The sequence below is a fragment of the Ambystoma mexicanum genome, chromosome 7q, assembly GCF_040938575.1.
Source record: "Ambystoma mexicanum isolate Mex_15411 chromosome 7q, UKY_AmexF1_1, whole genome shotgun sequence".
NCBI lineage: Eukaryota > Metazoa > Chordata > Amphibia > Caudata > Ambystomatidae > Ambystoma > Ambystoma mexicanum.
The window spans coordinates 659909953-659927204 of NC_090941.1; the positions used below are offsets into that span (position 1 = coordinate 659909953).

The 17252-nt window shown below is 43.0% G+C and overlaps 1 protein-coding gene across 2 annotated transcripts in view; it reads right to left on the bottom strand.

Moving 5' to 3' along the window:
* PAN3 (poly(A) specific ribonuclease subunit PAN3) overlaps window positions 1-17252 on the bottom strand; it is a 2094753-nt gene that overhangs the window by 1639583 nt on the left and 437918 nt on the right. For both annotated transcript variants that reach the window (XM_069640299.1, XM_069640298.1), the window contains one exon: window positions 6871-6909. In XM_069640299.1, the coding sequence (XP_069496400.1) occupies window positions 6871-6909 (39 nt within the window). The remainder of the gene's footprint in view (window positions 1-6870; window positions 6910-17252) is intronic.

Below are 17252 nucleotides of genomic sequence, written 5' to 3' on the forward strand. Positions count from 1 at the left end.
AACTCCTTTATTGGATTCAGGATCTCTGGAGGGCAGGCACGCCGTTCTAGTTTTTCCTACAGGAGGGCTCTGTCGACCCAGTCGAAGGCCTGGATCAGGTCGATAAATGCCATGTAGATTTTCGGCCATCCCTCGGAAACTCTGGCTTTTAAGGCACTCAAGGCCAAGATGTTTGCTGTCATCCCCAGAATTTTTGCAAAACCCGCTTGAAGTGGGTCTGCAGTGTTGGAGGTCAGTATCCATTTCTGGAGATTTTCAAGGAGCCGAAAAGCTTCCCTATGCAGTTGAGGAGTGCTATCCCCCGGTAGTGGTTCGGGTTGTCTTTAGCGCGCTTCTTAAAAATTGGCTCTACTATAGCCTTTTGCCATGAGGGCGGGAAAGTAGCAGATCGAATACTATTTTTGCAAACCTCGGTTATGAAAACTGACAAGTAGAAGTTGGTGATGCCATCCGGGCCTGCTGCCCGAGATCCGTTTAGTTTCTTTATTTTCAGGAGAAGCGTATTTTGATCCGCAGAGATCTGACATTGAGCGCCCCTTCTGCTTGCGGTCTTTGATTTCTCAGGTGTACTGTAAAGCTCCTTGAAATGTATTTCCCATTTTTGATCACCCACTGAGTTCTGGAGTGCTAGAACCACTCCATGAGAGTTACCCTTGATTAGAGACCAAAAGTCCCTCGACTTCTTCCCACAGATGGTGCAGAGCATCGCTACAGCGTCTTTCTGATATCTTTGGAATTTAGTGTTTCCCAACCAAGCTCAGTAGCTTTTTAGTGTGTTTATGGCCTCAGCCTTCTTGGTTTTTGAGTGAGACTTATTTGCTTCCCTTCGCAGTTTTCTGGGGCCCTTTCTTCTCTCCACCACCTGTTTGTTAAAAACATGATGGGTTGAAAGTGGCTGGGCTGGAGTCTTTGCCTTTCTTGGTTTCAAAACTGAAAGAGCTGTGGAATAGTCGACAAGATTAGTTTGACTTGTAGCCCCTGTTGTCTTTTGAGAAACGTAGATCTGTGTGAGTCAGATTATGGCTCTTTCAGTTAGTCTCAGTCTGGTCACGCTGGAGTTGACTTTCTTAATTAACGTTCATATGGCTTTCCTCAGGTTTCTTGGAGAGCCAAGCACAGGTCAGCATGTTGTGATCACCATGTTTGGTCCTGATTACCTCAAAGGACTCCATTTTCCGTAGGCTTTGCGAAACGTGGATGAAATCAATTATAGCTGCATGACCGTGGTTCTCCCACATTGGGATCTTCTGGGAGGTAAGTTCTGATGGCTGAAAGAGGTTATGCAGGTCTCTAGTCTCCATTAATTTGGTCCATAGAAAAGCTTTCCCTCTGGAATTATCCGAATCTCTTGCTCAATCATAGTAGAGTCAATTAAGGATTCCAGGTGATCTAGGAAAGTCTCGTTAGACACGTTTAGGATTCCAGTAGAGGTTGATCAGTAGAATCTCCCCGTTCTGCTTACGGGCGTTACGGTCCAGCTGCCTTGACCAGCCAATGATGGTGGCTACAATAAATTCAGTGGCCTTTATCACTTTTTTCAGGTGGAGACCGTTGCCCGATTTTACTGCAGTGATTAGGCCAGATCTAGGTCTTCCTTTATGGCCCTTTTGCACTGCTGAAAGGGCTAGTTCAAAGCAGTCTAATGAAGGTTTCATGGAAAGCCAAATTTCTTGTAGGCACAGCACGTCGAATTCTGTCAGCTTTACGTCCGACTTGGTGGTCAAGTGGGAGAAACCCCTGGTGTTCCAGGAGCCCAAGGTCAACTTGTCCGTATGCACGCCTGGAAAGGGTTTCTGCTGGCATTTCTTTTTTTTTGTAACCTCTTTTTATTGGTTTCAGCATATAGAACAAATCAATTTCAAAAGAATAGAAACAAACACAACAACACCCCCGTCCCTCCCTCTCCCTGCCCCCCTCCAACTTCGGTCGTAGCGCCCACAAAACCTACAGTTCCGGTAACTCCTCGCAAACCTTTCAGCCATGAATGTGCAGCAGCTTTAATCTTTGGGGCACCATTGCTAACTGAACTCCCCCCTCAGATAGTCCAGAGTCTCTCCCCAATCGGCAGCAAAACACCCCAACTTTCCATCAGCCGCATATGTGGCCCATTCCAGCGAGACAATGTCCCACATTTTCCATAGCCAATCCTGCCCCTCTTCCCCATTAAAACCTCCTGCGGGGGCTGGGTAACCGCTAGCTCCAAAGCCTGAGATTGAGCATGTGCAATTTCACTCCAAAAAGGTCTAATACTCGGGCAATCCCACCATATATGAGTAGCCGTGCCCACCTCCCCACAGCCTCTCCAACAGTCCCCTGGAGTTGCTGGATACATTGCATGCAACCGGGCCGGGATATAGTGCCAACCAAAAATATACTTGTACCATGCTTCTCGCAGTTGGGCCGCCTTAGCCACTTTTGGAATTGCCCTCCATAGCCTCTCCCAGTCCTCCCTGTCCTTTGCAACCCCCAATTGCTTGAGGGTTCCAATAAGGCTTCTCACTTATTTCCACTTCTATATTCTTACTGGCTGAACGAGTACAAGTGTTCCAGTAATGATTGTCACTACTCTACCTCTTAAGGTTTACTGTGATGAGTTTGAATGTTCCAGTAATACTTCTCAATTCTCTTCACCACTTTGGTCTCACTTGGACGAGTAGGCATGTACCAGTAATGGTTTTCTATTGTTCATTCCTTATTAATACAGGCATCAGGGACCAAATAATGATTCTTAGCTTTGTGTTATTCCATCTTCGCTGAGACTAGTATGAGTGCGTTCATATAACTTCCAACTCTTTGGCAATCTTAACGTTCTAGTCGGTATCCCTCCCGGGTTTCTGCCTTCCCAGTTACCTCTTTCTCTTGGGGTTAGCACCACCGGGCCTGCCTTAAGGATGCAATCCTTTCCTCCGCTCATCAGGTTGGCTTCTTGCTCACTTGGGCTGTAAACCCCTCTGTGGTCTCTACGTCGTTGTTGAATCCCACATTCCACCAACTCACGGTCACACCACCACCACCTAGGCTTCCTTCCCTCAGGTTCTCTCGCTTCAGCTTTCCCTTGTGTCAGCTTTGCACACCAACTTCCTCCCAAGCTTGTCCCGGTCTCTCTCAGCTCTCCTTAAACATCTGATTCGAAACTTCCCAGATTTTCTCTACTCAAACAGGACTCTTCCTCCTAGATATATGGCGCGTTGCTGGGTCTTCCCCCGGTGTAACGTTAAAATCTGTGGTTTCTCGAGTACTGTGTATTACTTGCATGATCTTCTCTTTATTACATAAATATTCTCTCATGTTGTTTTAATGTTTCTACACCACAATAGCATTAGCTTGTTCCTCGTGTCTTCTTCTGGTAGAAGCTGTTAGTGGTGGTTTGTAGGTCAGTGATTCAGGGAGTTCTTCGGAACAGGAGGCCTTGTCCTCAAGGGACCAGGGTGGCCGAATTGGGATGGGCGGGGGGTGGGTAGGATGGAGAGATCTCGCCCGGTGAGGTTCTGCTTGCCTTTAACCCCTAGAGAGGGAATCGCATAGCAGGCTGACCTCCCTAGCCTCACAGGGAAAGTGACTGAATCCCACGATTCTTCTTAACACCCTGGGTCACAGATCCTACAAAAGGAATCTTTTTGCACTTCCTAGTACTTTTAGTAACTCTCGTTACATGCAATCTGGTATTGGTTGGGTAGGATGAGTTTATAATGGTTGGTTGAAAGTACCAGATGACTGACCAGAAACAAGGAACAAATAAATAGATGATGGCAGAACGTCCTTAATGCAAGTGCTATCTAGAAGTAATACATCTACGACAATGTCATGAGAGGAAGGCTATGGGTCCGTTGAGGAGTTCTAGAGGCAGGTAGAAGTTGGCCCTTCACTGGCTAGCAGGTGGACCTTGAGGCAGGTCTTTAAAAAGTTCCACTGATTGGGTTGACAGATTTTTAGTTTATTTTCTTTTGCTAAAGCAGACTTGACATTCTTGTGATAGATTGCTGCACGCAGAAGACACTCAGTCAGGTGAAGACTTTCCGGAAGATGAGACTTGCTGGTTGCAAAACCCCTGGGAGCAAGGGAAAATGAAAAAGGGACTCTACTGCATTCCTACACAGGTATTAAAGTTTAGCATGTCCTGACACTGAAACAAGCCTCCACGTATACACACAGGGAGGTTTACACACAAAAGGATTAGCTGTGAGTTTTTAGGACTGTAATGCACCAAGAGGTTTGTTTAGGAGCAAGTGCCCGATAAACCAAGAGTTAGTTATCTGATAAAAGAAACTTCATTATTAACATTTTTACTTTCTTTTTTAGCATCATTTTAAATGTATTCTTGACAAAGTCCCAAGTCTGAAACATTTACAAAGCATGTCATGCTCGTATTATAAATTGGAAGGAGAAATGTACATTTAAGAATATGAATTAAGACGAGTACATTTAAGTAGGAAGTGTGGATATTGAGTATTTGGTTTGGCTATTTCAGTCTGAGAGGGGGACATATGTGATAGCATGCTTCATCAGAATATGTGCTGGACTAGAAGACGGATTCACTGTTTTACATGAACATAGCCGGGCAAAACATTTCAACAACTCATCCACTGGATAACCCAACTCTGAAGTACCAAATGCCTTGACAACAAAATTGGATTACGATATTAACAGATAATGGCCTTGTAGAAATCAAAGGAAAATAAAAGATTCAGGAATGACTGTATTAATCAAAGCACCCTCTGCCTGACGGCTTTGGGAACCCATTTAGATTAAATATTTCCTTTTCTTATACAAACATGTATCATGGGCTTATCAATGACTGTTGTGGGTAGCCCCATTTACAGGTTCTCGTGGGTTTTGGGCAGTGGGATGGGGACAGTGGGGCTTCAGTGTTTGGCTGAATGCCCCCGTCTTTTGGCCCCCGTCTAACCAGAGTTACATCATACCAGTTCTAACTAAAGCTGATAGATGAAAATGGTAGATTTAGCACGGGGTGGTAGTATATTCCGGTGGTGAGGGGCAAAAAGTAAATGAGCAAAAACATGCGTATGTGAAGGTTAGTCAGGGAACAGCCATTAAGAATGGTATTGGAGCAGAGGTTGTCCATCAGCACATCAGAGCAAAGCAAGAGACTGTGCGGGCCAGGTAAAGGAGGGGAGCGGAGGGTGTTGGATGGGGGTTACTTAGGGAGAGTGGGGCAAGCCCATGGATCGATTTGCAGACCAATTTTAGGGATTTGTAGACGCACCGGTTACAGAAAGCCAGGAGGCGATGAAGGGAAGTGGAACAGCAGCAGGCGAGCTTATAGAGGGTGCATTTGACAAGCGGAGTCATTTGTTGAATGACAAGGAGACAATGGAGGGGGAGAGGGGGAGGATGAAGCAGAAGTCAATGCATCATGAACCAGAATTGTTGATGATTTTGTTCAGGTGGTAGGTTAGCAACCTCAGTGGCATTCAGGAGACTAGAAGTATATAACTAACTCCCTCCCCTTTGTTTTACAGCAAACAGCCAGTCTTTAGATGTTATATATAGAGGGAAAATAAGATCTAAAACAATGGGCTTCAGAGTTCGGGTAAATCCATCCTTTCACAGGGACTGACCAGGGATTTATGTAGAGTAATTTATAAGGGGCTGGAGAACCAATAGCATGGGACACCATAAGAAGGGGGCTCTTGTCAGCAGAAGTAGTGGCTGACGCTCAGCAGGGAGAACAAAACACAGGCAACAGCCATTACCAAAGCATCGTCACAGAATACCAGTCACAGGAAAAGAGCCCTGCAAGCAGTTTAAGAAATCATACTGCCATTGAAACCTCCAAAGAGCCACCGACTTGCAGCGGCCAGGCAAAGCAAAAAATTAACATAATTAGCTAATGTGGAAGCTGCAAACAGATTAGTACACCAGGTCAATCAGAAAGTTGGTAGATTGGACATTAGTATGCAGAGCTAATTAAAGGCACATTGAATGAGAGGTAGGGGAAAATGAATAGCCAGCCATGAGAGGAGCCAGTCGAGAGGCAAGCCAGAAAGGTCAGGAAAGCCAGAGAAGTCTGAGAAGCCAAAGGGACAGCAGGGGAAACATTGGTTCAGGAACCATTTGCTGGGCAGGAGAGCATGAGAAGGTACCAAAGGAAAGTCCTGAGGCAATAGGGCAGACTGACCAAACTGCTGTGTAGAAAGCAAAAGGGAAGGTCCTCGAATTTGGACCTGTGGGAAAACATGAAAAGGGTTATTGCTTCTTGATGGTTTGAAGGGCACCTATTGAGTGAGTAGGGCACCAGATCGCACTTTAGTAGGAAGGCAATCATAGCCATTGTACCAGAGAAAGACTGCATAGTCCTTAGTAGGACATTGTCTCTTAAGGAGGGACATGGGACACTAACCCCGGATCAGGAAGAAGTGGCCCAGGCAATAATCTCCTGTCGAAACTACAAATAGTTGGCTGGGAGCCCTGTGAAGACTAAGAATGGCAAAGAAGTGGTTGGGTGTTACATCGGGGCGAATGGATTGGAAGTAGAACCAAGCAGCTGCTGGCTGGTATATCCCTTAGACTATTTTAAGACTAGGGAACCTGGGGGAAGAGATCAATAAAACCTAATGGAGAAATGCATACATCAGTAATGCTCCTAATCCTACATAGTAGGCATATAACCTGGTCTTCAGTTTGTGCCAACCAGGCTCTACAAATGTTAAACTGATTCAATATGTACAGCTGTACATATACTAGAGTACATGAAAACTTGCAATATGCTTGATGTTTGTGTAGTTTCAAATGATGTACAGCAACAAATATATAAATCATACTGAAAATGTAATCCTTTATAGTGTTCACATTCATAAAAATGCTTGCATTGCAGGGAACTTCACTTTTATACATCAATGCTTTTCTTACCTCTGAACGGAACATCGGGCGGCCATCGTGTCCAGCCCACTGGAAAAGAAACAAACAGAACTGAAACAAACAGAACTATGAAAGGTACAAAAGCAGATCATCAATGCATCTCTTTTTGTCTATAGCACGAAGGAAGCACCTCACATTTCTTGGCAGGTGTGCACAGAAAGCCCCCAACCAGGGAACTCTGGCTTGTGCGAAAATTCATACTTTGTGGGAAATATTTCCTGCTTGTAAACCCTTGGATTACAGGGCACTAAGGACCACAGACCTGGCATGAAGAAAATCACACCACACGATTTTAAGTAAGTAAAATAAATTATAGGCAGCCTGGCTGACCAGTTTGTATCACTGGGCTTGCTTCACATGTGTCCACATCTACAGCTAGATGGGCAATGAGGAGAGGTAAATACCATCTTAACCTAAACACGTCAAAATATAGAGTTCCCATGAATGTGCACTGAAGGCAGATTTTTTTATGAGAGAAAAACACAGTTTGCAAAGAGGACTGAAGCGAGGGCAGGTAAAGAGATTTACTGAAGATTGAACCATTTTGGGAAAGTACTAAAGTCCTGCTTGGGATGCAGATTTTCTTTCAAAATTAGTTAGCTGGCATTTCACCACATTTCAATTTCCCTACCTTGCCTTTTCTTTAGATACTGATATTTATGTTGGGGTCCAGTTTACAAATTGCTCAGCCTTCCCTTCTTCGTCAATAACAAAGCCGAAGCAGGTGGGAAGATATTTGCTCAAGTTATACTATTTGTGACAAGTAGGGATTAGATTTATTTAAGAGATGTTGAAGGGACACCAAATTATCCTCAATCCCGAGAGTGGGCCAGTTTAGGCTTTTGAAACCTACTGATTGGATATCTATGACTGCAACAGGTTAATAAAAGTAACTGATCATCTGCAAAGTAACTGATCATCTGCATCAACTCTCTGCTGTTAGAATGACCGAAAGCAAAAGGAAGAAACGTACAGCTCAGTAAACATATTGGATGAAAACAGGATTTGCTAAGCAGACAAAGATAGTAGCAAGCTGGAACATAGTCATAGCAACTGTTTCACCAAATTGATACTGACATTTATAAACAGAGTTGGAGTTGAACGTCCATGATTCAGGAAAAAGATGATGCCTTTTCTTACTATACTTGCTGTTGTAATGTGGTGCTATGTACAAGTGGTTGGTGATTTTGCCAAAATCAAAACATTCAGTCAAATGGAAAAGCTTAGAATAGAACCGTAAAGTTACGCTTTTAAAGTTGACAGATTCGCTGCCACTCTATCAGGCACATGTTCTAAATGTAATGCAAAATATCAGGCCTCAAAATTTGCACTCACCATCACTGGATAGTGAAAAGACCCATATTATTAATAACCAAATATTTCGCAACAAGCTCATATGTTGGAAGAGGTATATAGATGACAGTTTGATCATTTGGGATGGCACCGGTTCTTCCTTTGAGGAACTTGTGACATATGCCAACAATAATAAGTTTGATATTGCTTTGACAGGACATTCTAATTCTACGACAATTACTTTCCTAGACTTAGAAATTTTTGTGCAACACAATATGTTAGAGACGAGGACTTTTAGAAAGCCAACTGCTGTCAACGCTATTTTACATGCCAATAGCTGTCACCAAAAAGCAACTATCCTCAACATCCCAGGGGGAGAATTTTACAGAGCACGCAGAAATCGTTCTAGAAAGGAAGATTATGAAACAGAATGCATTCAAGTGACCAACCGCTTTAAACAAAGAGGATACCCTGAAACTGCAGTATCACAAGCCTCCCAAAAATATTCACTAATCAACCGCAGAGAATTATTAGTTGCCAAGCCAGTCCCACAAACTTCAGGACCCAATAGTAGTAGACCCATCTCTATTATTACCCAGTTCTCTCGCGATTCCTCAACCTTATACAAAATGGCAGCCAAACATTGGCATTTACTACATCTGGACAAAGATCTTGCGCCTTACATTACAAAGGAACCCAAATGTACCTATACTAAGGCCAATACTTTGCAAAATCAACTCAGTCCTTCCTTTTTTGATGGCACACCCACTAATAACCCTCCCACATGGCTGAAACAACCAGTGGGTTTTCATAAATGTGGCACGCGCAACCAATGCCAATACGCACATGATAATTGTCAAGAATTTACAGACAATTATGGAAGAAAATTCCAAACTAAAGATTTTGTCAATTGCAAATCTAAATTTGTGGTGTATGCTATCATCTGCGTGTGTCAGAAAATATATATTGGCAGCACTATTAGACAATTAAGGGTACATATCAGAGAGAATTTTCTGAGTTTCAGGAAACAGGACACCAATCTACCCTTGGCGCTCCATTGGCAAACCAAACACCAAATGGATGACCAAGCAGATATACGTTTTATTGGTCTGATCAGAGCAAAGCAAAGTGTGGTAAACGAGGAGGCAATACAAGCATCAAACTCAGACAACTTGAATCCAAATGTATCTGTTGCTTTCGCTGTACTAATATAGGTATTAACACAGACCATGAAATGCATGCTTTTTTGTAAGATTTTGTTCACCAATCATAATCCAGATTCGTGTATGTCCACTTTGGATTCACTATAATGTGTTCAAGTATATTGTATATGCATATATACCCATGTCGAGCAACTATTTATTTATTCAACCTCCTTGCACTACTATAACTATTGCAATCAGCAACAATACCATTTTGCAACTTTTACAGGCTTTTGCATAACCACAATGAACAACTACTTAACTCAGCAATGATGTACTTCCATGTCTAGTTTTGGCTCATTATAAGGTGTTCATGAACATTGCTTATTCATATATTTAACCATGTTAATTTCTGCTTCACTCAAGATATAGAAATCAGTAGTAACCTAATTTTGGTAATTTTTCGTTTTTGCTTTACAAGCCAACTACCAGCACAATCAGCATGCAATACTAGTATTCAGTCACTTTGAACAATACTCTGCACATTTATTTGTTAATTTACCCGCCCCCATATTATTGTCCACTTTAAATCCAGTACCACTATCCAACACCATTACAGTTATGAGAGCATCTCATCTGGCCCCTTATAATTATTCTTTCACACTATGTTTTTCAATCACATCCACCAACTGCTTTCAGTATATTGGACTAGCAGCTTTGTTTCATTCTTTCTGGTCAATAAGTTTTTATTTTCTACTTTGCACTTACACCAGTATCTTACATTGCATCACGCGACACAAACTTTGTTTACTTTTCTCGGACGCGATGTCCGTGCGTGGGATGTCACGCGCGCATCCCGCTTCTGACGTCAGAGCGCTAGGCGCTCTTACTCGTGCTGTTACAATTCAGCTCCCAGCTCGGACAGAATCCAGCCACCATTTGAAGCTGCATTGGGGATTGAGCCCCTATTATTGACACATTGGATTAGCCTCTTTATTCAGATAAACCACTCTACACATAATCTTGTGCTCTTTTGCATAGATACTTCCTTGGCAGCCCCAGGCTCCCTTATGCTAATAGCTTACACAACAATACTTGTTATTGCAGACTCTTCTTGATGAGTACTACCACATTTGGCCATAATACTCAACCTTGTTACTGAACTTAAAGGGTAATCCGATACCCGTTTACATTTCTTACTTCCAATCTAGTACCCTATTTCAACACCAGCTACTACATTATGCCTCTTCACTTCTGCTTTCTCCACATAGGTTATTTACCCTATCACCATCGAGATTACTTTTCCATATACTCAGGATCATTGGTATGTTTCTTTTGCCTCTTACTGTTTGACACATCACTCCATACTCTGTCACTGTACTCATCCTCATCACAGCTTATTGTAACGCTCACCTGATTCCCGTAGAGGCGCCGGTCTTGACTGGGCGTATACCGTATCTTCAAAGGTGATGTGTAACACACGGCTGGCTCTTTGGGCTGGACCTCTGTGCACTGTATGCCTGACTCAAAGGGTAAGATGTCTGCAGATAGAAAATATGGGATTAAGGAACTGGGTTATTGAATGTCTCTCTCTTCTTCCCTTTCTCTTCTCCTGTAGAACCCCAAAGGTTAACGCTCTCACCTTAGGTAAGTGAACGCCGTGCTCTCCATCTGCCTCGGGGCAGGGTGCTGTAACCAGTTTCTTCACTGGATAAGGGGAGCAGGCCTCTTGACTTCAGAGGACTGCTGTCCGTCGTTTACTGCACGAACGGTAAGTTTCGAGTAATTCTAATGTCTTTAAAGTCTTTAGTAATGATGTTTCTTGTTTTGCAGGGTTCCGGCGATGGCGGATGACGGGCTGAAGTGAGTTGAAGATGGAGCCCGTGTGATGAATAGAAGCGCCTGGAAGCACGTAAGTAAGCGCTTGTTGCCCGCTTCACGATGCGCTCCAACTGTCTTTTTATTTTGCAGGTACAAGTTCGGAGCGGCTGCAGGGTGCCGGAATACCCACTGGGTTAGATGTGGAAAGGAGTAATGGCACGTGAGTATTAAAGTTCCCCAATGTCTTTAAACGCACCTTGTTTGGTCTTTCAGATGTGGGATGCAGCGGCGAAGGCCTCCGGAGAGTGCGAAGAGTTGGTAAGCTTTTGTCTTTGAGATGCCGGAATGCAGTGTGAAGACCTCCGGAGCGCACGAAGAGTAGGTAAGCCTTTGTCTTTCAGATGCCGGAATGCAGCGCGAGGCGTTGGTGACAGCCGATGGACCAGGTAAGTGAAGAGCTGTCACTGAAGACCGTAATGCTAACCTGTTCTTTCTTGTCTTTATAGGTGTTGCTGAAGACTGGATTTTCTTGTCTTTATAGGTGTTGCTGAAGACTGGATTCAGGATGGTAAGCCTTTTTCCTTAGGCCCAGGATCAGATGCAGAAGACACGATGAGCGTTCTGCTGCAGAGGATGCAGAATAACGCAAAGCAAGATTCATCCATCGGGTGTGGTTTAAATAGCCTCCTGTAGTGCTTAGGTGTCTCCTTCCACAGCCACGCCTAGGTAAGAAAAGAGTTCCTGCTTTCCAGAAGAGTTCCAGTGTTCTGAATCTAGGGAGTGGCTCCTGCCCCACCCAACAGGAAAAGTAGTTCCAAACAGAAGAGGATCAGAGGCTCAACTGGCAGGCAAGTAAGCAGCATGGTCTGCTGCAGGTAAGTCCACCCAAGCATTATGAGCCCGGCGCTTCCAGCGCTGGGACTGGGCATATTTATGAGCCTGGTGCCACTGGCGCCAGGACTGGGTCCAAAAGGTCCCAATTGGGACTGGTTGGCACTCGGAACCTGGGTTATGGATCTGCTTCCAAGGGAGTTGGGAAAACCCTGACCTTTTGGAAGCAGAGATCATGACACTTATGTTTGGAAATGTAGTACTGCATTGCTCTCTTTGGACGTATTACTTGACTGTGGCAGCACATTCTTAAATCTTTTCCAACCACGGGAGGCCCATGGATGCTCCTACTGTATAATATTTCAAATAGCACAATGTGAGTTTTCTTCTAACTTACTGTTATTTTTTCGCCACAATGATTCCACTACTTTGGATGCACGACAAGATCATCAATTGTTCACATCATTCCACGTACAACTGAAACATGGTATTGCTACCTACTTGATATTAATTTTCTAAATGTTTTGTGATATTGATGGAACAAACCAATGTTTATTTTTGTTTTGTTGTGGCCCAATATTGCACCCACATATGCAAATTTGTGATGCCTGCATATAAACTGTTACAGCCTTGACAATGACCCAGGGGGTCGAAACGCATGTCGGCGGCTGACTTTTTTTTACCAGTGAAATAAATTTCAAGAAGTGATAGACAACAGCCTCATTGTGGACTTATATTGGAATAACTCAGCCTATCCTAATACATAAGATTTGCGCGTTGAATGTTCCTTCATTTAGCTATACACTTCCTTATGTTTGGTACTCACTAAGGGGTACCACACGAAGAGTTCACAACGCTGCATTTCTGATTATATATATAATAACAACTACACTCTTGTGGCGGTACTTACTAGCACACTATCTGCTACAACGATCCCTTGGCCATACTTATAGGATATTAAACTGTAAGGACTGCATGACGGCGCATGCTGTGTTATAGTGAGTAAAATAAGATTACGACTTCTACAAACATGCCGCCAACTACCATTTAATATACGTGAGTTGCTGCTTGGTGCCTCATATGCTTCCTCCTAATAAAGATTGACATCAAATTCAAGCAAAGAGATAAGCAAACTACTTTGTGTGCCAAACCAATCAAACAGGAATACTTTGAATGAAATCAACGTGGGCACAGTGTCATATTCGTGACTTAACAGTAATAGTCCTCCTGGAGTTTATATCAGTTGTCACATGCTGCACATAGCACGCCATTCAATGGGGGATCTGTAGCATTAGATGTTATTTACTGCAAAGTAAAAGCTAGGCTTCAACAGAGGCATGCCCGTCGTACTATCCCTATCCTAAGTGTATGGGTATGCATAATGCTCCTCACGTAGATACCCACAGATTGATTTCCTGAAGGTATATAAATCATGAGATGAGGCGCGTTTACATTATGACATGGAGAATAATGGAAGTACTGGTCTTCTAAATCATTGCAAAGAACACTTCAAACCACACACACAGTCATACCCTGCATCCCACAAAGGGAGATCGGGTGAGCACATGTGGCTAAACCAATAAAAGCACCAGAAATACTATCATTGGTAAGCAACCTCTCTTCTGGGTCTTGTGAATTTCATTTATTTATTTAATTTGTATAGCGCTTTGGCCAAAGCAATGAACAGTAAAAAAAAAAAATCATTACAATAAAACGGAAATTGATGTATTACAAAATAAACAATATTTAAGATGCCAGCAGATGAGATTTAAGTGAGGAGCTAAACCACGAACAAAAGGCAGAAGAACGGACAGTTAAAAGGTAAGGTGTTCCAGTACTTGTGAATGAGTAGGGAGCAAGATCAAAAACACGAGCTGCAAAACGTCTTCTTGGGGAAGAAAGTAAGATTGGTATTGCAGAGTTGGGTAGGACCATAGAAAGAAACCAAAGGTGATAGCTACGACAGAGCTAAACTGTGCGTGCATTTGAAAACGATGCACAAGAAAAGGATCTGTCGAGTGTCAAAAGATAGCTAGGCAATAGAGCGGAGAGCATTAGAAATAGAAGTATGATGGTGCTGGGGTTGTGGGATGTGAATAGAAAAGTTGTAAATGGAGCACAAGGGTGCAAGGCAGTAAGTAGGAGGACTGAAAGGAAGGAGGAGAATTGTAGTCTAAGCTTGAGAGAACCAGTACGGAAATAGGTTTGGTGGAATGAAATGATAAAAAGCGAACCTTACGCATATTAAAAAAGCTGAAAACAACAAGACCCGAGCAGTGTTAGAAATGTGGGGAGTAAAAGAAAGGGAAGAATCAAAAGGGCCCCCAAGATTCCGAGCAGTATAGGAGAGATACGAGATGGAGGAAAGGAAATCGAAGGAGAAGGGGAAGATAGGAGATGTGGAGGAAATAGAAGGGAAAACAAGAATTTCTGTTTACAATGGATTGAGATGAAGAAAGCGCGAGTGCATCCATAATTTTACAGACCATAGACAAGCAGGAAAAGGAGGAAAAAATCCTACCCTGCAAATTAGAAATGTAATACAACTCTTGTGAACAGTTCATCAATGCATGATGCTGCATTGCGGACTGGTGGGTATATTCTTTTAACCCATTCCATGAATTCTTTAACCAGTGGAACCTTCCACCATATAGGTTATGAGGTTCGTACACAACTAAGATTACCCTAGTGGACTTTTAAGGAATTGTAAACAGGTACATTATCTATGAGGCAACCATATCGGACTCAGTTCAGTGTATTGAATGTACGTTTGGCAAAATCACAAACCTTTACATTTACAAAAAATAGCAAGTCTGTGCGTTTGCTCTGCATGCCTTTTTTGTGGCTCTTGAGCAGACAAGCTGGACAATTCAATCTATTCTAATTTGGCGAGTTATCTGCTGTCAGAATTTTGTCAGATTTGGAACGTTCTGTAGCTTCAGGGCTGGTTGTAAAGCCATGCAGAGCATGTGTGTAGCACACTTCTTACTCATGTTGGTACATGTAGGATGAGAGTCAGGCTCTCGTTTAATAGTGTTTGCACAACTAGGTGCATAAGTAGTGCAGGGTAAAAGTGTATGCAAATATCCCTGAGCATGCCATTTCACAGAGCATTGCCCAGTGATCCTGGTTCTGGGTACCAGTAGAGCAAGCTTTGGCATTTTGAGTTTATACTTGTTGAGAGTTCACCCAATTCGTGAATATGCAAGTACTTGTGGCAAGCTCCCATTAGTGCCCTTTCAGAACATGGCTACCAGCTGTTTGCAGGAAGCAGACTATCCCGGGAGAATGGTGGGTGTGTATCAGATCATTTTCCTTTTTGATGCACCAATGCCAAATCTGTTGTACCAATTGAAGTAACATAGCTGCTGTGTTGTCGATTCACATTCAAACACTCTTTCCTTGCATCTGGCCATGAAAGCTCAGTAAAGCTAAGCTAACTGCCATGAGCTGCGCGCCTCAAAATGGGTCCACAACCCACAAACCTTTGCTTTTGTATGAGTGGAGCTGGACCGCCTGCCATGTCATGGAGGCATTGGTTGCAATGGTTACTTTTACTGGGCGATTGGAGTTCATGGACAGGTTTTCTTTGTTCCACCATGTTAGTTCCTGGATGGGCTTGTGCTATTACCACTAGACTGTCTTGATCCAAGTTGCTTATGACCATTGTGCACTGAGACAGCATTTGGATTTCTTTCAATAATGTGATTTGTGCAACAGGAGATAAAGTGGAACTGCTGCCATGAAGCTTCAATTCTTTCTTTGGCCAGGAAGTCCAGAGCCTAACTTATGTCTCTAGCTATGCCCAAAGAAATTTTATTTTTTAATGGGCTTAAACTTGACTTTGGTACAATGATTGAAAACAGATTCATGCAGTTAAGCAGTGTTTGCGGTTATAGCCACTTGTCTCGGTAGGGTTTTGCATGGACCCCATGCCACCGTAAGTCTGAATGAGACCACTTTTGTTAACACATAAGGTAGCAATATAATCGCAAAATTAAGCACTTAGAACTGTGGCTAAAACACCTACCTTCAACTGTGTCTGTACTGTCTGCACCTTACGAACATGGAAACATGAAACTTTACAACTTTCATGCTCAACGCCGTCATAAGGTTTCCCTGGTTATATTTGTACAACGTATTCGAAGGTTGTCATTCTGAATTTTTGTGGTATGACAAATGTATTGGTGTGTCGCAAGTCTAATTGAGTCACAATTTGTGGTCCTTTTTTGGAACTAGGACATTCTATATCGATGCATCAATGGTGCCTCCTTTATACCCCTCTTTGGTATGAGTGTTGTGACTTGCCTGGGAGAGTCAGAAATCATCCTTTTGAATGTGCTATTTGCACTGTGGAATGATGTAAAGGAAAAGCAGGACCTAAATTCATTAACTGTACCCTTCAGTGTGTGTGGGTGATTGGCACGTATTCGGGGGCAATAGTGAGATTGCTCGCCCCTACCGGGAAAGATGTAAGGGCACCTGGTCAAGTCACTTTTGTGATGGCATAGCCACCTCAACCACCTGATCAACCTCTTCTGTTGGGCAGTACTGGCCCTTTTGGGGTTGCTTGAAAACCCTGTTAAGAGTCACTTGTGTCTTGAAACCTCACCTTGTTCGAGTGGAACCGCTTGCAGGCTACATTTAAATGATTGTGATGGAAGCAATTATCTCCTCTTGGATGACTGATTGAACTTGTGTTCTGAGCAGCAATGGGAACATTTTTCAAAGGGCCTGCATTTCATCCTAGTTAGACCATTTGTGACTAATGTGGTGGCATTGGCAATAGATATTTTATGCGGCTGTCTGCCATTTTCGTGACCAATGTAAAAATGCCTTCACTTTCCTTATCCACAGGCACCAATGTTGAGGCATGCATGCTGCATCTCTTGCATGCGGTTGTTACTACCAGGAAGTCTAGTTTTAGTTGACACCCAGAATTTGGAGTATATTAAAATGTAAGCACCTTCACACTAGTAAAACGTGCATGGCCAGATTGAGAAGGAATCTATAATGAACCAATACATGTTAAAGTGAAACAAAATAGGTGTATTTTATTCTGCTGCATTAGCACAGTTATAATTGTAGACAGCTTAAATCCTTTGAACTTCGGGAGGATAGATACTGATAATTCCTCCCACCTCTGTCAGTCTGCAAGGACAAGTTTCAAAGACAATGATGTACACCGTTCCAACACAATAGGAAAAAGATCGACTACCCCTCTCTATAGTCCCTCCATGAACAGCAGGCAGTTAAATCATACAACTACTCCATCCGTAGTAGAAT